The 24,518-nt window shown below is 35.6% G+C and overlaps 1 protein-coding gene across 2 annotated transcripts; it reads left to right on the forward strand.

Moving 5' to 3' along the window:
- Positions 1–252: 252 nt before the first annotated feature.
- On the forward strand, positions 253–16,379 carry BUB3 (BUB3 mitotic checkpoint protein; the record flags this gene model as incomplete). Of its 2 annotated transcripts, XM_081956179.1 has the most annotated exons (8): positions 253–409; positions 3,603–3,797; positions 5,517–5,586; positions 7,133–7,284; positions 9,057–9,215; positions 10,024–10,201; positions 10,796–11,012; positions 13,765–16,379. In XM_081956179.1, exons 2-8 carry the CDS (start codon positions 3,603–3,605, stop codon positions 13,772–13,774), a joined length of 981 nt encoding a protein of 326 aa, XP_081812305.1. In that variant the 5' UTR covers positions 253–409. The 2 variants fall into 2 exon arrangements, with proteins under 2 accessions (XP_081812305.1, XP_081812306.1); XM_081956180.1 differs by lacking the exon at positions 13,765–16,379 and having other exon boundaries at positions 10,796–11,016.
- Positions 16,380–24,518: the final 8,139 nt, after the last annotated feature.

Genomic DNA, 24,518 nt, shown 5'->3' on the forward strand with positions numbered 1-24,518 from the left:
GCGGAAAACACCCGCAAACCTAAATCAGTGGTTTCTTAAAATTTCCCCCTCCTGGCTTTCGTCCCGATGCTGACAGCGACGGTTGAAACCCAGGTCTTAGAAAGGAGGCAACTGATATGGAACGCCCATTTCCCCGGTTCGAAGCAAAGGCGGCCAAAGACAAGCTTTGAGCGCACTGCATGTCGGTCGTTGTAGTCTTAGCTTCACGGAGCGTGCTGGTCTGCCCGTGCGGCAGAGTAATTCAAACCAGCCAATCCCGGCCAGGAGCTCGTTTGAGGGCGCTGAGGCTGCTGGGAAGGAAAATCGGTCCGGAGGATTTGCGCGCGCGCGCGCGTTACTCTACGTCTGGTGCGGAACGGAAGAGCGGTTGGCGCGGGAGGCGTCATTCGGAGTAACGCTGGAGGACAAGGTAAGCGGGATGGGGATGAGCCTCGTGGTGGGGAATGGGCGAGGGGGGAGTTCTCCCTATGAGTGCCTTCAAATCGAGAGAGCGCTCCATGAAAAACGAAGTAGGCCTTTTAATCCATCCCCACGTTACTGGAGGGCCCCGGTTTCATTTCCTTTTTCCTTTACTTCCATCATGATTTCCTTCCGTCATCTTCCTTCCTTCCTTCCTTCCTTCCTTCCTTCCTTCCTTCCTTCCTTCCTTCCTTCCTTCCTTCCTTCCTCCCTCCCTCCCTCCCTCCCTCCCTCCCTCGTCTTTTCCTGCCTTCAAGGCTGCCTAAGTCGGGGGCAGTCTTTGGCCTCTTAAGTAAGCATGGATAGTATCCAACTGGCTGATTTTCTCCTATGGGGAAGGTAGGAATGGTTTGAATTGTCACTAAATGGAATCGCTGTACAGTGAATCACGGGCACTAAACGAGAAAGGTATACAGGTAGTCCTCAATTTCCAACAATCCATTTAGTGAACATTCAAAGTTACAGTGGCACTGAAAAAAGTGACATATGACCATTTTTCACACTTGACAACCGTTGCAGCAGCATTCCCCTGGCTACGAGATTTACATTCAGATATTTGGCAACTGGTTCATGTTAATGACGGTTGCAGTGTCTTGGGGTCATGTCATCAGCTTTTGCAACTTTCTGACAAGCAAAGTCAATGGGGAAGCCAGTTTCACTTAACAACCATGTTACTAACTTAAGAACAGCAATGATTCACTTAACAGCAGTGGCAATAAAAGTCATAAAATGGGTCACTCACTTAAAAACTTACTTAACAAATGTCTCATTAATTTTGGGCTCAATTGTAAGTCGAGGGCTATCAATTGTAAATTGAGGTCACTGTAATAAAAGTGTTCAAGCTATGACAGATTTTTGTCATATAAATCCCTTTAGAAATTTTAGGGCCACCACTTCCAGAATCTTCATATTAGGAAAAAAATTGATCCAGAATGAGTTTTAGGAGAAAAGGCTCTGAATTTGAAGTCGAAGATGTGAAGGGCTACTAGAGTTGGTTGTAAACATCTGGACAATTAGCAGATGGCAGCCAGGCATTAAAACTTTGCTGTCATTTAGTAGGATCATCTAGGTTTTTATAGGCCAGATTTAGTAGTAATCCCACTACTAAAAGTATCAAAGACAAGACTTCTTGCTGTGCATGTGCATTTTTTGTTTTTAAATAAAGCCCAATTCTGTTTATTTGTACTTTGTTACTGTGGTTTTCTGCCCTCCCCTTTAATTCTTTTTATTTTAAGAGAATTGGTGGTATGACTAGTGGAATCACTTTGGTCTAGTGGTTAACTAGATTAGAAAGTGGGAGACTGTGAGTCAGTGATGGCGAAGCTTTTTTGGCTCGTGTGCCACAAGTGGGAGGAGCGCGGGAGGGGGTCATGTGCGGGTGTGCCGCACCCATAATGCAACGTGCGTCCCCCCCAGTGCGCATGCGCGCACAACGCCCCCCCCATTTTTACATGCTTTTTTCGCCCTCCCCAGGCTCCCGAGGCTTTATAGGAGCCTGGGGAGGGCGAAAAGAGCATCCCCCCCCCCGAGGCCCTCCGGAGGCTTCAGGGACCGTCCGTAGGCTTCCCTGAAGCCTTCGGAACGCTTAAAACCACCCTCCGAGCAAACCGGACTTCCGGTTTGCTCGGAGGTTGGTTTTAAGTGTTCCGAAGGCTTCAGGAACGGTCCCTGAAGACTCCAGAGGGGTGCGGGGGGGCTCTTTTTGCCCTCCCCAGGCTCCTATAAAGCCTCTGGAGCCTGGGGAAGGCGAAAAATAGTTTTTAAAAAGGTGAACTCATCTGGCCAGCGCGTGCATGCGCGCTGGCCAGCTGACAGGGCAGCGCCTCGCGTGCCCTGACAAATGGCTCAGTGTGCCACTTGTGGCACGCGTGCCATAGGTTCGCCATCACTGCTGTGAGTTCTAGTTCTGCCTTAGTTATTGAAAGTCAGCTGGGTGACCTTGGACCAGTCTCACACACACACACATACACAGCACAACTCACAGGGTTGTTTTGGGGACAAAAGAAGGCAAAAGGTGTGTTGGATATGTTTGCAGCCTTGAGTTATTTTTATTTTTTTAATAAAGCAAGATACAAAAAGATTGCAGTGAATTCATTTGTGCTGATGTCCAGTAACCATGTACAATATTGCCCACTTAAAGAGTAACTTGGACAAGATTTCTGAAGTAATTTGAGTGTTGAGTTTGATCAGAAAAGTGGTGGTTTGAACTAATCCAGGTCAGCTGTATTTCCTTCTCTGATAGCATTAAAGACTGTTTTGCAGGTTTGTTGTAAGATGCAAAATTACTTTTCAGATGCTATTATTACAAGAGAGAATGCCTCAAAAAGATTTTTTGAGTAGGACAGACCAATCAAAATGGCAGCCCGTGAGCCAAATATGGCCCATGCAGGCTACGTCCACCTGAGCTCCCCAAAGGCAAAACACATCCTGACACATTACGATATGACTTGCAATGCAATTGGGTTTGAGACCCATAGTGTAGGATAATACTGGACTATTTTTATATAATTTTTTTAGGTAAATGTAATTTCAATAATAACATATTTATCTTTTAAAAAATTGATATAGTTTTTAGTAATATAAGATAAAAACAAGCAATAAAACTTCTTTATGGCTAGAATACTTTTTCTTTTTTTTTAGTTTAAATCATAACATAGTTTTATAATATATAAATGCCACACATATACCAATGAAAGATAATATATGTAGCTCAGCGTTGAACTGTATGGAGTCCTTGGTGCTTTCTGAGCTTGGCTTTTTGCTTGCAGATATTTCATTATTCAATTAGGTAGCATCATCAATGCCACTGGCATACATATCAATGCCACTGATAATGTTACCTAGTTGTATGATGAATTATGTGCAAGCAAACAACCAACCTCATGGAACACCAATGACTCCACTGCCACAAATATGCATAATGTAAAATTACACTCATAAAAATGAACAAGAAATACAATAGTAATACTACAAAGTTCTTCAATTAAATTCATACTGTGCAGGAGCATGTTGCAGTATTATACAGTTAAGAATTTTGTAATGAAATGACTAAATCAATAGTAATTGAACTTCCAAACATGTTTATCTAGAAATTTTAAGCAATAATTTGAAAGTACACATCTAATTTTGCGCAATCTTAACAGATGACTGGATCAAATGAATTTAAGCTGAACCAACCTCCAGAAGATGGAATCTCATCAGTGAAATTCAACCCAAACACATCTCAGTTTCTGCTTGTTTCTTCTTGGGATACAACTGTTCGATTGTATGATGTTCCTGCTAATACAATGAGACTCAAGTATCAACACACTGGAGCAGTACTTGACTGTGCCTTTTATGTAAGTTTTTTCATGTTTTGAAATTTGAAAATACCAAGAAAATACGAAGGAAACACTTAGTTAATCTAATATGTGACCAGAACTTTGTGCTGGACAGTATTCTGAAATGTGTTAGCATTTTGCACATATGTGGACTTATTAGCTCTTCCTTTCTGGAAATAGTCTATATTATTGTCAAAAATCTTTACATTTTTACATCGGCTACTCTTTCTAGACCGTCAATTAATTGGTGAAAATATGAACCAAGTTTGTTATGTATTGGTATAATTATGATGCTTGTATATATGTATAGTGCCATATTCAACTGAGTTTAGATATTTTACAATAATAGAAGCAAACTTTTTTTTGAGATTTGGGGAATTGAAAAAAGACAAGTTCCAGGCTGATTATAAATAACAAAAATGATATTGTAAACTCGAAGATGGCAACTATCTAATAGACATGAAGAACAAGGATGAAAAGTTGGAGGAGAAAAACAAAGTTCTTCATATTAGTTGCCACAATGTTCAGCTGTAATTTTTTTTGTTTCATAAAGTCTAGGCAGCAGGAAGAGTGAGTGCCACAATTTAAAAGGCTAAAAACTGAAATCTAGATCTGTTCCTGACCTTCTGTTTTTCAGCCTGGTAAAATTACTGTTGGCTAATTGATAGTTGAGGAAGAACACAATGCAGATTGTTTTTCAGAGGTGCTGGAATATTTTTTCCCTTTTTCTTTAATTGTGTTGCATGTTGGAATGGTTGTTGCTAGGTGACTATTGAAGGATGATTAAGAGAGCTCATTTTAATAGGGGTGATAGAATAGCCTTATTTCTAATCTTCCCTTTTACTTTGCATCTTGAAGCGAATCCCAGATAATTGGCTTGTTGAATTGAAGATTTTGAAATAAGTCAAGATACAATACAATAAATCAAAATAAAATTGAATTAATGACAGGTAACTAGTCAAAATTGGCCTGGCCAAATTTTGAATGGACATCTAAGTCAGAAATCACTTTTCATGTTACTTTTCATAACTAATAATTTGTTCTCTCTCATATAATTTTTGCATCTTTGGTTAAGCTAAATTATTTTTAGAATATGATAATCTTGATATATATACAAAGCAAAATTAGCCAAGGGAGGAAAACCTCTGAAATGTAGTTTACTGATGATACTTCAGTAGAAGTAGCCCAAATTACATAAATAGTGGATAATTGTTTTAAGTTTTCCAGAACCTTTAAGCGGGCAACGTGCTTTATCAGTAAGGGGAAGAAAAAGGCAAAACAGTTCTAAACTTCAACAGAATCAAAGCCATGAGATCTGTAGAGCACTTTATCCTGGAATGATAACTCTTGACACAAAGATGGGTAGACTAATACAATTAATATTGTTGATAAAGTGTTGAATGAGAGCTCACATTTTAATCTTTTTTTTCCCGATGTGCTTGGGCAGCAGATTGAAAATAAACTCATCTCTAGTAAGTTGAGCTACTATTCCTTCCTCATATACTGTGAGGGCCCTGCATAAATTTCCTGATGTTTTCTGCTTATGTGTCCTGTTGGCATTACCATAAAATAACACGGGAACCCTATCACAGTAATAAGACAGCAACCTGCTAATTTCACATGTATGCAACATTTATATGCTTTACAGATTTTTATAGATCATTGGAGGAAAAAGTGGCTTTTACCGTGTTTATTCTTCAATTATACAATATGTGAATACTTTTGTTTGTTTTGAAGGACCCAACACATGCCTGGAGTGGAGGATTAGATCGACAGCTGAAAATGCATGACTTGAACACTGATCAAGGTAAACTCACCTGATAGTGTCATAAAGTCTGCAGTCAGAAAACAGAACATGCTTGAATAGCTGAACCATGTGGGCACCAAACCATTACTTATTATCTGAGAATAAACTTTCATACATTCCTTGGAACTTATTTCTGAGTCAACATATGGGACTTCAATATAATTCAACAAAATAGAAAATTCTGACCAAATTTTGTACATTATTGCTATAGATGTTTCTGATAGAAAATGTTTTATTTTCTCTCTCTAAAATCAGCTGCAGTGTATTTTTATTTATTTAAACACTGTCTTATTCATTTGTCTAACAAAACACGGGGAGGTGACAACCAATATTATCTCTCATACTGTAGACAGTGATTGTTTCACTTATTCTCTTTTTTCTAGGTTGTATTCATGGCAATTTAATGTCATAGGCTTCCTTCTTGCAATATTCTATTTGCTGAGATTGTGGAAAAACGGCATTCATTCATCTATAAATTACTGAAATACCATATCCATCTGTACCCCAGTATTTGACAGTTTCTTATTCCAAATTATGCTAAATTGTTCCTGAAACTTCTTTCAGTTAAAACAAAGAGGAACTTTCAAATATTTTTTTAAAGTGAACTTTATATTTGGTTGACTTTTTCTTTGAAAAATTTTCATGAGGGTTTTTCTCATTTTTTGTAAAAAAATGGAGGCTAATGGTGTAATCTGAAGAAAGCAGTTTACTAAGTTTCTGATACATGAGTATAGTATATAATTGCAAAATATGTAGCTTGTTAAGAGTATCTTCCAATGCCCATCATTATTTTAAAAACTTTATTTATTTAAATTTGTTTTTACCTGTGTTATTGGGATCTATGATCAGGCACTTAGATATTTGGAAGTAGACTAGCTGAATGAAATGAGATGCTATGACATAAATTAATGAAAACTTTTTATAGGATGTTTGCAGAAATTGAAGATGTTGGAAAGCTCAGCCGCAACTTTGAAGGAAAAAGCTATTTAAAGCAATAAAAGATTTTAAACTAAAAATCGTATTAAACATCACTGTAAAAGCTTCTAAACAGTTTAATACTACTGTGTTGATAAAATGAATAGTAATGTAGGAAGAAGAGTTTATTGACAATGGTTTGTTGAAATTGTTTTGTATCTTAAATAGCGGTAAAGGCATGCACTAATGCTGTCATGTTATAGTCACCAATTATGAAATCTTCCTGATAAGCCGTTCATGACTAGAATTTTCAGTTGTGTCCAGCAGTTAGGTGCATAAATCTCTTTTATTCATTTGAAAATCTCTGCATGAGCACCCACTTCCCTGCTAAGCTTCTTTGAAATAGTGAGTTGATACCTATTAGTCTACATTTAACACTTCAGGAGCGTATATCTGTTACAAAGATTAGAGGATCAAGCATTCTTTAAAGGATGCCCCAGCATCTACATAGATTAATGAATGGCCTGTCAAACCTTGATACTTGTGCGTGAATATTGCCTTAATCCTTTTATTACATTTCACTATCCCTGAATCTAGTAAAGCTAAATACATTATTTTTTTCCCCAAACAGAAAATCTTGTTGGCAGTCACGATGCTCCTATAAGATGTGTTGAATATTGTCCAGAAGTGAATGTAATGGTAACAGGAAGTTGGGATCAAACAGTCAAGTTATGGGACCCAAGAACACCTTGTAATGCAGGAACATTTTCTCAGCCTGAAAAGGTTTGTTCTTAAATTATTTAGAGTGCTGGGCATCATTTCAACATGGATTAATTCTACTGATTGAGTGTAATAGAGATGTGCAAAAGTTACTTTTCTGTGAAAAAACATTTGTAGAACAAAATATCTGGATGTTCCAAACAAGTATCATCAGGAGAAAAAATAGAATGTTCAATATTCTCAAGAATGTTCCCTTGGAATAGTTCAGTTTGCATGCAACGAAAATATTTTTGAGCAAATAAAATATCTCCCAGATTAGGTCATTCTTTTGAGATTATATATTGAAACTTCCTTTTTCTATTCAGGAGAAAATGGTGGGAGAAAACTGGAGATTTACCCTTGGCTAGAGTGCTTATTTTTTTGCGTGTTTGTTTTGTCTTGTGAGTCAGAGTTGATCCCTGGTAAATGGGGAAAAAAATCAAAGTACTTTGAGAAGTTGCTTGCCTTTGTCTTCTTCCTAAATCTGAGAAAGAGAGAGAGGGAGGGACGGAGGGAGAGACAGACAGACACACTGGCTTTCACAGTTTCCTTGCTCCTAGTCCAACATCTTAAATAAGTAGACCAAATTGGATCTCTTAAGGTGCATTGATTAACTCTAAAATGCCAGATATAAAAGAAAATCATTGTTTAAACTATTGGATTTGCACATTAAATTTCCATTCCTGAGTTCTAAATTTCATTTTTTTATTCTTAAAGCAATTAGTTTCTATAAACCAGTAATATATGGTAATTAGTTAGCCAAGGTATAATAGCATAAAAGTATTCTTTAGATACAGCACGAACTGTAACATTTTCTCTCAATCCCTTAGTTAAGTCCTTATGAGACCTTTGCCTATTTTGGGTCCTTCTAGGATTCTTTGGTTGGTTCTCTCACTCTTGTTTCACTTCCACATGAACCACTGAGAAAGATCAACTGTCAGTTTTGGGTATCCTGTCATGAATATCAAGATATTAAAGGTGTGGTGAAATTTGAGATTGTATGAAAGTTTTTATATGTAGCTATCTTTGCACTAATGAAATATCATTACCAAAGCTTGTTTAGTAATATAGTTTATTTTTTGGCTCTATTAATTGGAACAAGTCTTAATTTGTTGCCTTTGGGAACTACTATATGTATGTTATTGTATGAGATGAGGATTAGATATTTCATTTAAATAGATAAAATTAACTTGAACCTCTGTGGTAGGATAAATTCCTTAGAATATCCTTGACCAAAATCTATCTTTTATCTTAACATTTATATTTTTTTCTAGAATGAGATTTATGATTACAGGTAGTCCTTGATTTACAACAGTTCATTTAGTGACCATTCAAAGTTACAATGGCACTGAAAAATCTGTCTTAAAGCCATTTTTCACATGACGGTTGCAGGATCCCCATGGTTGTGTGATAAAAATTTGGACTAGTTCATCTTTATGAGGGTTGCAGTGCCCTGGGGTCATGTGAGCACCTTTTGTGACTTTCTGATCAGCAAAGTCAATGGGGAAGCCAGATTCCCTTAACAACCATATCATTAACCTAACAAATGCAATCATTCACTTAACAACTGTGGCAAGAGAGGTCATAAAGTAGGGCAAAGCCCACTTAACAAATGTCTCACTTAGCAATATAAATTTGGGCTCCATTGTGGTTGTAAATAGAGGACTAGTATTTTCCTCTTTGGGCCTATTTGGAAAGCACATATGTAATATCTTTGAAATACAAGGTCTTGATTCTTGGTCTACCAAACTTTAGCAGCCCATATACTAATGCAATATTTTACATCTTTTTTCAAGGTATATACATTGTCTGTATCTGGTGACAGATTGATAGTGGGAACAGCTGGTCGAAGAGTTCTGGTGTGGGATTTACGGAACATGGGCTATGTTCAGCAGAGAAGAGAATCAAGTCTTAAATATCAGACCCGTTGCATCAGGGCATTTCCCAACAAACAGGTATTTAACTTTATAGCAGATTTAAGCTGGTGGAATGAAACATGCTGTTGTTACTTTAGCTGTCTCCTGGCTTATTAAAACTTTGGAATTTTGCTATTTTTGTTTGTGTCTAGGCATGTCTAGCGTCGTTTTGAAGCTAGTCAATCAAATTTGATGAATCAATTCTAGTGTGTGGGAATTCAGTTCAATTAATGTACAGGAAATATTACAACAGTATCATGCTTAATATGGTTTTATTTTTCTAAAAGTTAGGCTTTCAGAAAATATATAAATCTACTTGCTTAGGAGCTCTTTCTAGATTGGTTTTTTCCTGGACCTGTCAACACTATGAAGAAAATTAATTTTGAAACGAGAGTCTTTATTTCAGTTACTGTACTATTACTTTTTTATGGGATTCAGTGCAAGCATTATTTTCTATTCTTTTGGTAGAAGAAAAAAGAAGGAAAAAAATTGTGCTCTTGATTAAAAAATAGTAAGGAGTCCTAGAATTAGATTTCTTTTTTAATGCAGTGAAGGAATTAATTTCATGTATTACTTATGGGCAAATATGTTCCCAATGAAGTCTTTTTGATGGCTTTTCACTTCTGAAAAGGTGTTGGAAATATTTCGGTTTCCAAGATTTCTGAATTAATTTTTCTCAGTAGACATGAAGTAGGAAATTATTTCCAATTATCTTTGGAATCTTTTATTCCACAGTACATGATTCATTTTGAAGGGCACAAATGTAGAATGTGATAGAAGTATTTACACAAAAGAAAACTTTATGCAATTGTTTGTAATAACTCAAGGACCTTTGTGCATTTGATAGGGTTATGTGTTGAGCTCCATAGAAGGTCGGGTTGCAGTTGAATATTTGGACCCAAGTTTGGAGGTGCAGAAGAAAAAATATGCTTTCAAATGCCACAGATTGAAGGAGAATAACATTGAGCAGATTTACCCTGTCAATGCCATCTCTTTTCATAATGTCCATAACACATTTGCTACAGGTAATTGTTTTCTTACTGTATGAATTGTAGTAGATATTCAGAGCTACTTTGTATGGATAGTGATCCTGGTTTCATATGCAATATTTCATCCATTTAATTATTTATTTGGTAGCTAAGCACCATACATGGATTTCTATTTATTTTTCTTCCACAATAACTGCTCTGTTCAGCAACTTGATTTGTCCAGAGTTATGCGATGAGTTTCTGTGTCTGAGGGGTAGCTTGGAACTTAGATTTCTCCAACAAGCCCTGAACCATTTTATGATCTTTTTTTAATTGAAAAAGGGATATTGTGACGTCTTGGACCAGTATTTAGCCCCCAAACCTGTTTTAATTGGCCATAACTGCAGTTCCTGAACATTTGCAATATATTAAATTGAGGGAGAAATGTGCAGAGTGTAATGCCATTTGAAATTTATGATTGATTTGCACTGATTTCAGATTATTGGGCTTGTTTCTTTTCTGGATGTTTGTTCTCTTTTTATAAAAAAAATTAATAAAACTTTTTGCACTAACCCTACAAGTTTTTAATAGGGTTACAAAAGAATGTATAATTAGTTCCTAATGGCTCCCTTCTTACACACCCATTTGTAGGTGGCTCTGATGGCTTTGTTAATATTTGGGATCCGTTCAACAAAAAGAGACTCTGCCAATTTCACCGGTACCCTACCAGTATAGCTTCACTAGCTTTCAGTAATGATGGGACGACTCTTGCAATAGCATCCTCCTATATGTATGAAATGGATGACATTGAACATCCTGAAGATGGTATCTACATTCGCCAAGTGACTGATGCAGAGACAAAACCCAAGTAAGAATGCTCCACCGATATTTGAAATGTTCTTACTGCTTATTCCAGGGTTTATTAATTTTCCTTAATTCATGAACAGCATTGATTACTGTGGAAAATGCATTTTCATTGTAAGACTGGAATTAATTTTCTCTTCTCTCCAAACTCTAAATATCTGTAGGCGATTAGATGACTGAAGGATACAATTGTCTATTTGTTTTAGAGAAGGAGGTCAAAATTTCATTCTTTCTGAATGAACTATTGTACAAAGTCATGCTATTTCTGGCTTATTGCTTTCAAATGAAGCTGAATAAGCAAAGATCATTACCGAGAGCAAAACTTATTATGTAGGATTTTCAAGCTGTCAAACTATTGACTGTCATTTTTGCTCTCAACTTTAATATGTTGGGCCTGAATTAGATCCAGCAGTTGTGTAAATTACACACACACATTTAAATCCTTTGATATCCAAAATTATGCCACCACTGGTAACCCAGACAAAATGGGGAGGTGCACAGATTTCATATATGTACTCTCAAACTAAATATATTGTGACTTTTTTCATCATTAGTGCTGTTCAGTTATATTGTTTCTAGTGTATATTAAAATAAGAAAATGCATTGCATATGTTTGTAAGGTTTGAAAATAGGATACTGATTGCTGTCATTAGCTCACAAGTATCTGACTGCCATTGGCATATGGATCTTTTGAAAGGAAAGGTAATGCAGGTACGGATGTACAACAATTGCCTAAATGTCTGTAGGAAAGATAAATCTGTTAATATAAAACCTGAACAGTCACATATTATATTAGAAAAAAGAGATAGATATGTACATTTCTCAATTTAAAGTTAGACAGCATTTTGAGCTCTTGTGATTGGGAAAGCTTTGAGTCATCTTCCTAAATTTTGTCTGTTAAAGAGACTTTGTGAATCACATTGTATCTTTGTATCATTAAAACATAATGTAATTGGATTAAAAGTATCTCACAATATGAAATTTAACCTGATTACTGCATTTTGAGACAGAATTCACGAAATGCTATTTCCAAAGTCAGTCCAGTTAGAGCAGGGGTATCCAACTCACATGGTCACGTGATGTAGCTGGAATTTTTTTCCCCCTTTGCTAAACTGGGCGTGGCTAGCACGTGACATACTTGGCCCGCGGGACATGAATTTGACAGCCCTGAGTTCGACTGATTCAGAGCATTCAAGCAAAGAACTAGAATTATGAAGAATGTTTAGATTTCAAAGATTATTTTATTTGACTTATAAAATGCAATATGTTTGCCTAACCCTACAATAAAAATAATCACAAACCCCATTTCTGAATGCAGTTCACAATAAATGATTAAAGTGGTAGCATTTCCTTGGATTAATATAAAACTGCATGCTGGAATTCAGTACTATGTACATTGTTTTCCACTGAGCTGTATGATGATCTACACGTATGTATATAAGTAGCACTACATTTCAAATCACATTCTCCCAAAACTCTCTTAAAGCAGCACCACATCACCTTACAATGGAGCCAATTGACGATAGCCCACAGTGCCAGCAAATGTTCATTACATTCTTAGTTAACATATTCAGTATTCAGTCTGTGTAGAGAGAAATCCCAATAGAAAGTTTTGATATTTTAGTTAAAGGTAACATTGAATAATAATATGAGATTTTTTTTTGGTATGAAAATTTGTTGCTGTGCTTGAATGTATTTCTTTAAAAATACTGTCAGAAATGAGAGACAGCCACAGCATTCCAAAACAGCACTGTAGCAACAGCAATAGGATTTAGGCTAACTGTATTTTATATGTCAATCAGAACAATTCTACATTTTATATTTTATTTTTTAAGTTTATTTTTGTGTATGATCTGTTATGCTTGGCATAAAGTGCAAATCAGCTCAGGGCAATTGTTTTCACTTATCATATTATCCCTTTTCTAATGGGCGTCTTCCTGTAAATTATTTGCATTGCGGGAATTTAACATGGGAAACTCTCTCAGTGGAGTGAAGACAACCATATGACTTTACATTCAGCTGTTTCGATACTTGTCTTGTGCTTGCTAATTATAGGGATGCTTCATTCTGCTTTTCGAGGAGGTTAATCTGCAATTAAACAATATTTCCTCTTAGCTGTCCATTATTTTCTGAAACAGATGGTTCATCATTTCCTGGGCTGTTAAAAACAGCAAGGTTAAGGTTGGACTCTTGGGAGTTGGCTAGTTTTGAATCTTATTACAGGATGTAGAAGCAAAACTAATAAGAATAGCACTTAATATCATTTTGTGGCTGCAAACAATTATTTATTAGTAAACAATTGATCCCAGAAGGGCAAATTGTTTGAATCGGTAATGAGCTGAGACAAGGCAGAGCATTCTGCATCTGTTTATTTGCAAAATAATTGTAACATAATTGCAATGCATTTAGACAGGCATCTATTTGGACTTGTTTCTCTCTATAAATGAATTTCTGAAAGTTTAATTTATTTTTCTACATGTTTATTCCTTTCTTCAGCCAGATGTGATAGAAATATTATAGTGATCCAGTACAATAAGCACATTCAATAATACAAATGATAATAGCTCCCGACTTACTTTTTCTATTACCATTCCTAAAATTCTTGTAATCATTCTGTTTTGACATATTTTGAAATGCAAGGAAACGCTAAATCGTTTTGAGATTTTATAAAATCCGCTGCTTTAGAAAGTTAAAAATTCATTTTGAATATTACAGAAATGCAAATGCATGTCTAAAATCTCTTTTCTTTGTTGCAGGTCAACCTAATCTTGATCAGAAACTTACTACTAGCAAAACAAATTAATCCTTGAATTAAATGAAGATGTTTCAATGTTGTCATAATGTTTTCATTGGGTATATTGTAATTTTTTTAAAAAAAAAACCATAGCCAAGAATTGTTCTTTTTGTTCATCTGATTCTGAAATATTCCTGTAAGCTAGTTCATTCTTTTGAAATGTGAGTTGAATTTTTGTATAGATTAATGGTGGCCTAATTGTTTGAATAAATATTTTCAACCCAGTCTCTCTCTCCCCACTTCTATCCCAAAAGCCATACTTTCAGCTGCAATAGGCTGTAAATGTTAAGTCCTGAATTTAATGATGGCATCGTTTTTGATGTACTGTAGAGCAGCAACAACAATATGATGATGAAAACATTTTGATGTTTTTCAAGCAGCAAGCAACTTAAATTTGATTGATGTTAACTCTAACCCTTCCCTTTATTTTTTATTGTAATTAAGTTATGTGGTCAGCAGTTTAGGAAAGTATGTCCTACAGATTTAAGGAATTTACAGCCTAAATTGAAGTTTTATGGTCGCTGTTAATGATTAATGTCTGCCTTTGAAATTGATTTCTTTTCTTGGAAAAAAGAATATTTTGTCTTTAAACTGCACCCCAATTCCACAACAGATATTTGTATCAGATACACATTGTTTCTACAAATGTGTTACTTGTAGGATATTAATTTGAAATATAATAAATTCAAGATAGTGTTATATATTCTATATGGCTAAAATTTAGAAGACTGTAGACTTCCTTAATTCTTGAAACAATTTTCATTTACAACTAGAGCTAAATACTGACGGCAATAAAATATGAAATTAAAAGTAAGAGAGATTGCTAAGAATATCAATCCATAGAGTCCATGTGACAATTTTGATAAATAATTATTTGTAGATCCCAAATTGTGCCATCATCTTTGAAGCTTTTCCTGAAATTATATTTTTTGGGAGGAAGCTTTGGATATTTTCTTTGTTACTTAAACTTTATTAATTTGATTTTAGGATGTATCTTTCAGTTTTTATTTCCCCCTTCAAAATGATTTAAGATTACATTAGTGATTTTTAGAGAGGCATTTGTTGTGATAAAGTCTGTTCAGCCCTGCTCTAGAATTAGTAATAGTTTACATAGTTATAGAACAAGTTTGGAATATTATGTTTATTAGTTATCTTTATCACCCCATCAAATCATCCAATTATCTTTCTTTAATTGTCCCAATACCCTAATGGTTAGTTTCTGCTTTAGTGTGTGATTCATATATCTCTGAAAATATATTTCAAGAATAAGTAGCTATCAACTATTCTGTTTCCATTAAAAAAAGTTATCAATGTATCATACTTCAGACTTTATTCCGTTAAGTCACATTTAGTTTTGCTCCAGCTGTAGTCTGACTAGATGGTCTTCAGATTAATGAAGTAGAAATGTATGGCTTCTGTACTTTCAGAACAATGAAATCTTAGTAGCAAGGGTTATTTTTGAAATAGAAAGCCTTTCCATTTTATTCCCTTATGAGTCATGAAAATTAATGCATTCCATTTCTTCAGCCATTTGCTATTGCCACAATTCGCAGCCTTTGAAAATGATTGTGAAACTGTCAACCGATCAATGTACTCTACTCTAATACTAAACTCTAGCATTAGTACTACCAATGTTGTAGGAAGCTTATACATGGCCTGTTGCAATCTTTTATACCTACACTAGAGGCATAAGAGAGGGCCAAAATAAGAGTAGGTGAGTCGAAGAATGATATTCAAACAAAAAGAAAGTGATACCAAATATATTGGAGGATTTGAAGGTGCTGAGGAAATAAAATGCCAATGAAATTCAAGTAGAGAAATTGGAAATAGGAGAATGTGGGTTAGATATTGATCTATATATCAGATGCCAATACACATAAATGGTCAGGTTTCAAACCAAGTGTGTTTTCAGTAGTTGAGGATTATTAACCTGAATAGATAGTTCTGTTAGAAGCAGTATATAGTTGCACATGCATATATGTATATGTGAGATATTCCTTCTATGAAGGAGTAATTAATCTTTTTATTCTCTCAACGTATGAAGGCAAAATGTCACAAACGTTGACTAATACACAATAAACTTGCTTTTTGCTATATGAGATAAGGCAGAATGATTCCTGAGCAGTGTAACAGCTCTGAAAAGCCTTTTTAAATGATAGCCTTCTGTTGAAGATTAGAGGGCTTTCCAGAACATAGAATCATACTGACCATTCTAATAATTCCTTCCATCATCCCAGGCTGCAAGCATTGGTAAAAATGTTACAAGATATCTCAAAAGACTAACGTGGTCTGCATAGGTGAAGACATCTGTATCCCAAATGATGTGTTGTCCCATTTCAACAAAATATTCTGATGAATTAGGGTAATTTTAATATATGTAAAATTTATAACTTAAACCCACCTAATACAGTCTTCTAAAGAAGGAAACTTAGGTTAACAATATAAACAGTTTCTTTTTTCTTGCAATGTTATGAATTTACATTTTGTACCCAGTCTGGCTCAAATACATTAATGGCCAAATTCTGTAGAACTTGGAAGCATATTTTAAAATAAATACCTGAATCTTTTTGTTGTAAAGCTGTGCTGAAAATGCAATGTGTTTTGAAAGACTTAGATTTTATGGTCATGAAAGCATGGGGACCAATGCAGATGTATTTATTTATCTAATTTATATAGCTGCCCATTTCACAGGCAAGTGACTCGACTTTATCTCATACCTTTACTTTTATTTCAATTTCTCAGACTTTTTCTCTCTACCTCTTTGCTTTACAGAATGTTAAATTATTTATAAATGAGATTTGAATTTGGTGACTGCCCTTGCTTATATCAAGGATCAACCAACATTTCAGATTTTCAACACTCATATCAATCACTTAGTATCTTTAGTATACTCTTATGAGATTTTTTACAAGAACAATGATATCTCACAAGATTATAAGATTCTTTAATATTTTCTCCACATTTCAGTTAATTTATTACATTTCTTATTTAATGTGGGTGCTAGGATCACATATAGGAACATTTGGAAGTTGATGTACAGCATGATATCCATAACCATAATTTCATAGCAAGTTCTGTTTTAATGTCTGCCAATCAATGAATATGCAAATTTAAATTTAATTTCTTTGGTACAACCATAGCATTCAGCAATGCAGCTGGACTATATTTTTTCCCTGTGCACACCACAGTTGTAATTTTGTATTTCTATGGCATACATTGTGCATAACAAAACCAAGAAGTGTTTGTTTTATGATTGGATGTTATTCTTGGGCATTTTGCATGGATAAAAATCTTCCCTCCCTCTCAGTACTTTGCCCTTATGTTACAAATTTATGTTGTTTGATCTGTCCATTGCCCTTGCCACAACAATCACTTAGCTTGCTAACTTCATTCCCTTTCCTTTGCTTCCTTAGTGGTAGGGTAACATTTCCTCTGAGATACTTTAGCTGATTTTCACATATGGTAACTATAGTTTAATTATTTAATTGGTATTCACCTTAATGAGCTTTTGTAAAGCAAATCATTTATACTTAAGATACTGCAATATAACTATCCAAATCTTTGGGAAGTGGGACCTAATATTTAAATAATTTTTAATGCCCAAGGTTATTTGAGAGCGCCATCTAGAGTTTCCTTTTTAAAAAAGATATCAACTGAAAATGTAAAACACTGCAGCTAAAACTCAAATTCTATCCCAAGCCACCAAAAATAATCATAAAAGAACCCTTGATTTCAGAACAAATACTATAAGATTTCCAAGAACAGTTCCATACATAATGTAAATATGTATATGTTTTTAGATTGGAAATTGGTATATAACCCATCTTAAAAAGAAGTGTATGCTATTGGTAATTTTAATTTATATTCAATTATGTATCATGAAAATTAAATATGCACTTACATGCATAGATTAGCAGTTCCTCAGAATGCATATGTTGTTGCAAGCACATTTCCTAAACCTTATTTTTGATGGTTGCCATCATAATGTTTTCAAGGAATTCTTGATTTCTATCAGCAACTTTTTCATTTGTGTGTCAGGTGTCACGAGCAATTGGAAATCAACTGTATGCAATCCCTCCCATGTCTTGTGGACATGCAATTCTCAATCTTGTGAGATATACAGGTATTTTGTGAGGAAAAAACTATGCAGACATCCCTCATGTAGATTCTCAGGTTCTCTTTTATGTTACCACAGATAACTGGGGAAGGATCTCAATTTTTTTTCCCAACCTTTGGCAGTTCTCCCAATCTCTGCCATGTCTAGGAAGGAGAAAAAGGGATTGTCACTGCTTTGTGACTGCTGGCAGAGAACGAGCAAAGCGAAAGATTCAAGACTTTCCCCTTCTACTACCATCTCTATAAGGACTGTTACCTGATCAATTTTTTTTTGTTTGCTGTCCAGTGGGTACTTAATTGAATGGTGGAGAATTCTGGGCAAAAAACGTGGTTTTCCAATAGGCCTGGGATCTCACAGAGACAGGGACCCTGCAAGGTGATTGTATTATGTGTATAGCATTGACTCCTTCTTTCAGAGTCTTATTTTTATTTATGTGCATTATGTGTGTATTTAATTGTTTCGAATAGTTATTTTAGACTCAATTATTGTTTTATTGTAGAGCAGGAGTGTCAAATTGGCGGCACACAGGCCAAATACATCACCCATAGGCCACGCCTACCCAAGCTCTACAAAGACAAAAATGTCACGACATGTCATGTGACACAATCAAGTTTGACACCCATGTTGTAGAGTCATGTGAGATGGGTGGCTATATAAATTTGATTGATTTGTGGATTATCTATACCTGTTGAAAAGAAAAATATACTTACTACCTGATATAAAGTGGGTAAAACAAAAATCTTGAACTGAACAGAAGCATGTTATCAAAGCATTGTGGTATTTAATTTTTTCTTAATTATAGTTTTTAATTTCAAAAACAAGTGCACTTGAAGTCTCTGATTTGGACATAATTAAATCATTTCCCCAGCCCTCTTAAGATTCTTAATCAACCCCAAAGAAGTATAAATTATTAAACATCTTTTTGGGATTAAATTTTTATTCCTAATTATACACAAAAGATATATATCATAAAATATTCATCATATAATTGTGATTTAAAATGTACAATCTCCCAAAAGATGTGATTAGCAATTTTAAAAAGCCCAAACTTAATTAAGTAGGGGTAATGGATGAGGACAGAGACTTTTAAGAGGGGGAAAATTTTTATTTTTTTTCAAAAAATATGTTTTAACATGACTACCCAGTAAGAAATACAATCAAATTTAAGGTGGCTTACATTGCTTTGGAATCCTAAAAAAAATCCACTGTATTAAAAATAACCTTTTCCTGCAGACAAATTTAATTCTTTTATATGAGTTTTTAAAATACGTTGTGTCTATCTTGTAGAGAGATTCCTTGGTATATAGCAATCTCATGCTTTTCTCCAATTTCATGTCCCATTTTCTCTATGTTTCCTTATGTTTGTTTGCACCACAACAAAAGCAGAGTCTAGTTAAGCCACTCAAAATCTATGCAAATTTCCTTGTTCACATGACAACTGGAAAGTTCAAGATTCTCAGCCTAGTTCAACCAGTAGAACTACTGGACCATCCATGTGGCAGTCAAAATAGTCAAGATGGCAGCCACAATCATGGAACCAAAGCCTTTCTTCCTTTCGCATATCAGGATGCATGTTAAAAAGGGCAGGGCTTTGACTGCATATTGCAACCACTACCTTGATATTTTGATCCCTTTGCAAATACCCGTTGGAGTTATACAAATGTAATCTTGCCATGAAATTTGCAGTAGTGCCAATCCAGTTAATAAAATAGGAGCAGGATACTGATGGTCCTCATTCAATGTCATTGCTTGTTCAGCCACTGTTCAAGATGACAATATTTCTGAACGACTTATATGAGCAGACCTCGTATTTATGGCTGCTTCAGCATTACCATGGTCAGATTATTGTAGTTTGCTACTTTCCCGTCTATGATCCCCAAGCAAAGTCAGCGAGAAAGCCACCAGGAAGTCAGAAGTCACAATCATGTGAGGTCCCTGCTTAACAATCTGTGTGGTCCTCTGTTAATGACAATTGGGACTGCTGGAACTGCCATCACTAGATGGTGCAGTCACGTGACCCCCCCCCCCTCATATGACCATGTTACTTAACAATGGAGTTTCTAGCCCCAATTATTATCATTAAATGAGGATTACCTGTAATTATTCAATTACTGTAAAGCTTAGGGAAGATGGCAATTGCAGAGTTGCAATTGAAGCCCTACTGCCCTTGTCCATATATGTCATGCATTTATAAAATTGGCAACCTTTTAGTCATCATTCCATCGCTGCCCTCTTGCATGTTTAAGACTCCTTTTTGCAGACAGTGCTGTGTAATGCACCCAATGCAAGAAGCTACTATTACTACAATACAAAAAGCGTTATGCAGTAAAATCTTAAAACTTGACTCTTCTGTATTCTAAAAAGTTATTGCTTTGTAGAATTTGCTTTACGATAAATTCTGGTATTGCAACCTGATTTCAGTGCTTATATTCTAAGAGCTGGAGCTATACCAATTTTGTCCTTGATCGAGCAGTGCTTGAGAGATGATTACTTTGTCATTATTTGTTCCCGAGTCCTGCTAAACAAATGGGCAGAGGCAGGGAGGACTAGCCACAATCCTGCCTGCTTGTCCCTCTCAATGGAAGGCAAACCAAAGGAAGTAGGCAAATAAACAAGAGAGCAGGGCTGCCTATTTTCCAAGCCACTCTTCCCTTCACGGAAATCATCTTGTCCAAGAACCTTCCAAAATCTGGAGGTGACTTTTACTTTTTCGCAATTAGCGCTTAATAGGTTTGCACAATTTATTAAATGAATCAAATCTGTACCTAATACTACACTCTATTTTTTACCCCGCCTCCAAAAATAATGAACAAACTGTGAAGCAAGGGGAACATTTATTATTATACTGAAATATGTAGAATTTTGCTTCTCTTTGCTATCCAATTATTACTTTAAACAAACAGTAAATTCTGTTTGTCCATGGTATACATGTTCTGTAAAATTAGAAGTAGTCCTCAACCTACAACCACAATGGAGCCCAAAATTTCCTTTGTTAAGCAAAACATTTCTTAAGTAAGTTTGCCCCATTTTATGACCTTCCTTGCCACAGTTGTTAAGTGAATCACTTCAGCTGTTAAGTTAGGAATGCGGTTGTTAAGTGAACTTGGCTTTCCCATTGACTGCTTGTCAGAAGATCGCAAAAGGGATCACGAGACTCCAGGACATTGCAAACGTCATAAACATGAATCGGTTGCCAAGCTTCTGAATTTTGATCATGTGACCACTGAGATGCTGGAACGGTCATAGGTGTGAAAAACAGCCATGTCACTTTTTTCAGTGCCGTTGTAACTTTGAACAGTCACTAAATGAACTGTTTTAAGTCAAGGAGTACCTGTACTGCAAACACTGAATTAGAGAATTAGTTTTTCAGAAAAATACAGAGTTAGGTTCTTGTCACAATGTTTTTGTTAATTAATTAATAGATAACGTTTTGCTCAATGGGTATTTATGCGCAGAATTGTGACTCAAAATTTCCACCGATTTGCACGTGTCCATGAGTAACTGAAAAAATGTATTGATTTGAGGATTGCAAATAAATTTTAGTGAATAAACAAATTTTCAAATACAAACTCCACAAATAATGAGAGTTGACTGTGCTGTGTTAGGCTTTATGAGATTAATTCGCACAAGTTATTTCCTGCTGCAGGTATATAAGGAGGTAAAAGCTACATGTGTCTGTCTCCATAGGTATCTAAGCATAAATTTTGAATTCCATTGAGGAAAGCTAATGGGAATGAAATCTGACCAAAGTACGGCTGAAAAACCAATAGGTTTTTCAGGTAGTCTTTATCTACCAACCATAACTGGGACCCCAACTCCATCGCTAAATGGCACAGTTGTTAAATGGTCATCATGCGATTGCACTGATTTAAGATGCTAGTTATGGCTGTGATTATTAAGTGAATCATCATAAGTTGTTAAGCACAATGTCATATAATAATAATAATAATAATAATAATAATAATAATAATAATAATAATAATAACTTTTATTTCTAGACCGCACCCTTTCCTAGGCAGGACTCGGGGCGGTGTACAGTCATGTTTAAAAAACCATATACAAATATTAGACATGAACATAGACATAGACGTGGACGTAGACGGAGGAGGTAAAAAATATACTGTACAATTCTTAGTTAAAATACAAATATTAAAATACCCTTAAAAATTCCCCAATAAAATGTTTGCCAGGAGGTGGAAGATGGAACTGTCAATCAGCTAAGCCAGCTAGTCGGAACAGGTGAGTCTTGAGCTTCTGTCGGAAGGAGCGGAGGTCATTGGTAATTCTAATATCGGGAGGGAGGTCATTCCAGAGGGTATGATTGTGGCTTGCAACTTCCTGCCAGCATCCCCTTTGTCTTTGCTTGCTGGAAACCAGCTGTGAGGATCATGTTGCTGTAGGATGCTACAACTGTCAATTGTGTGTCCAAATCACAATCACCTGACTGTGGGAATGCTGCAATACTTAATGTGGACAGGTCATTAAATCTAGTTATTCAGCACCGTTGTAATTAATACGATCATTGAACAAGTGGTCAGGAAGGAAGGACCATCTGTATTGAACAGCCTTCTTTGCTTTGCTATTCAGAATACCATGTTTCCCTGAAAATAAGACCCAACTGGAAAATAAGGACTAGCATGATTTTTCAGGAAGCATGTATTATAATCCCTACCTCAAAATAAGACCCAATTAAGATAATCATCAGATGGATGCATTTTAGTCCTGAATTTCCACAAAAATAAAACCTAATCGGAAAATAAGCCTTAACACATCTTTTGGAGCAAAAATTAATGTAAGACCCAGTCTTATTTTATGGGAAACATAGGTTTTCAAAACTCTATGTATGTGGTTCTCCAAAATAGTGGTTTCAAATCTTTTGGGAACTAGGGAGGGTAGGAGTGGGGTAAATGAAAGCATGCCACCTGATTTCATAGGAGAAGAGATGGTGATACGAGCATATGTGGGGGTGGGAGTGGTTCATGATCATGAGCCAGTGGTGGCACAATGGTTAGCATGCAGTACTGCAGGCTACTTCTGCCGACTGCTGACTTCCTGCAGTTTGGCAGTTCAATTCTCACCAGCTCAAGGTTGACTCAACCTTCCATCCTTCTGAGTTTGGTAAGATGAGGACCCAGATTGTTGGGGGCAATATGCTGACTCTATAAACTGCTTAGAGAGGGCTGTAAAGCACTGTGAAGTGATATATCTGCTATAGCTATTGCTATTGTTCTCTATGCCCTGAATCCAAAATTTTGAACATTGGGTTAGATTCCAAAATGTCCTTTCTTTGTCTGAATTTTATTTCATTAATGAAACGGGGAACATAACTGAATTTCAGAGTCATCATTTCGGATACTATCATATGCTAAACACTTTGAAAGCACTGTATTTTGGCCAACTACAGGACCATCCACATTATATTTAAAATAGGTTTTTTGTTGCCTACTTTTTACTGACCTGCTCCACCTAAGCACGATACACAGAACACCAAATGTCAGCATCCTATAACAACTTACCCGGATGTTTAATACGGCTTTCTCAATTTTTTCCCCCAGAGAATAAATAGCTTTCCTGATAACTACAAAAAGCTACAGCCTACTGGCATATTTGATACATACAGTGGGGCAACGGTTCGCTAGATATGCAGCCATCTTACTTTATAATCTCCTTTCCATCCAGCAGCCTCATTTTAAGAAGATATGGAAAGATTTACTTTTCACTTCAAACTCCTTCCTTCCTAATTTGCAATACAAAATCACAAATATATTGCAGTCTCAAGTAAATACATTGCTTTTTAAAAAAATAGAAATTCCCTCCACTCTCAAACTCCTAAGGTTTAATTTTCATGATTATGTTAGATTATGAGTCATTTTAAATTATGGTATCCAGTGGAGACTACTTCCACTCGGCGGCTCTTTTCAACAGTTGTTTGTGGTAGTTTCAGCCTCTCTGAGGCTCTTTATTTTTAAAGCAAGGCAGACAAGGCCTAAAATTATTCCATTAAAGAGGTGCAATTTTTGTAATGGGACTTAGAGTGCTCTGCAGAAGTGCAGGCAAGTTTCTTCAATATCCTGAGCATTATTCGCTCATTTAGTTAAATGATGTTTCTAATTCCCTGGTAATTACATGTAATGAGGCACTCTTTCTCTTCTTGATTAGACTTTAGCTTAATATGAGATGTCGTTTTTTTTAGGGATAATTACCCTTCCCAGGAAAAGTGGAGTTTGTTGTGCAGAATATAGCAAATTATTTTATTTCCTGCCATCTTGACTGCCAGTAAATTATAAAATTAAGTTTCAGAGAAGCATTAGCACCATTTTGGAAAAAGGCTTGAGTTTTATTATTGCCCACTCCCCATTCATCTGTTCTTTTGGATTGTTGGATATTATTATGATTTTAAATAGATGCATTTCTGCTGGTCTTCATGATTTGGGGTGCAGTAGTGGTTTTGTTTCAATTTTTGCTGGCGGAGAACAAAACTAACTTCTTGTTAGGCTATTTTTTTCTGAGGTGGGGAACATCAGGTAATAACTTTTATGAACTCATGGACCACTTTTTTTAAAAAAACCTATTTTTATCTGGTTGTACATAATTAGTTA

Source organism: Natrix helvetica (assembly GCF_964273705.1).
Source record: "Natrix helvetica genome assembly, chromosome: 5".
Classification (NCBI taxonomy): domain Eukaryota; kingdom Metazoa; phylum Chordata; class Lepidosauria; order Squamata; family Natricidae; genus Natrix; species Natrix helvetica.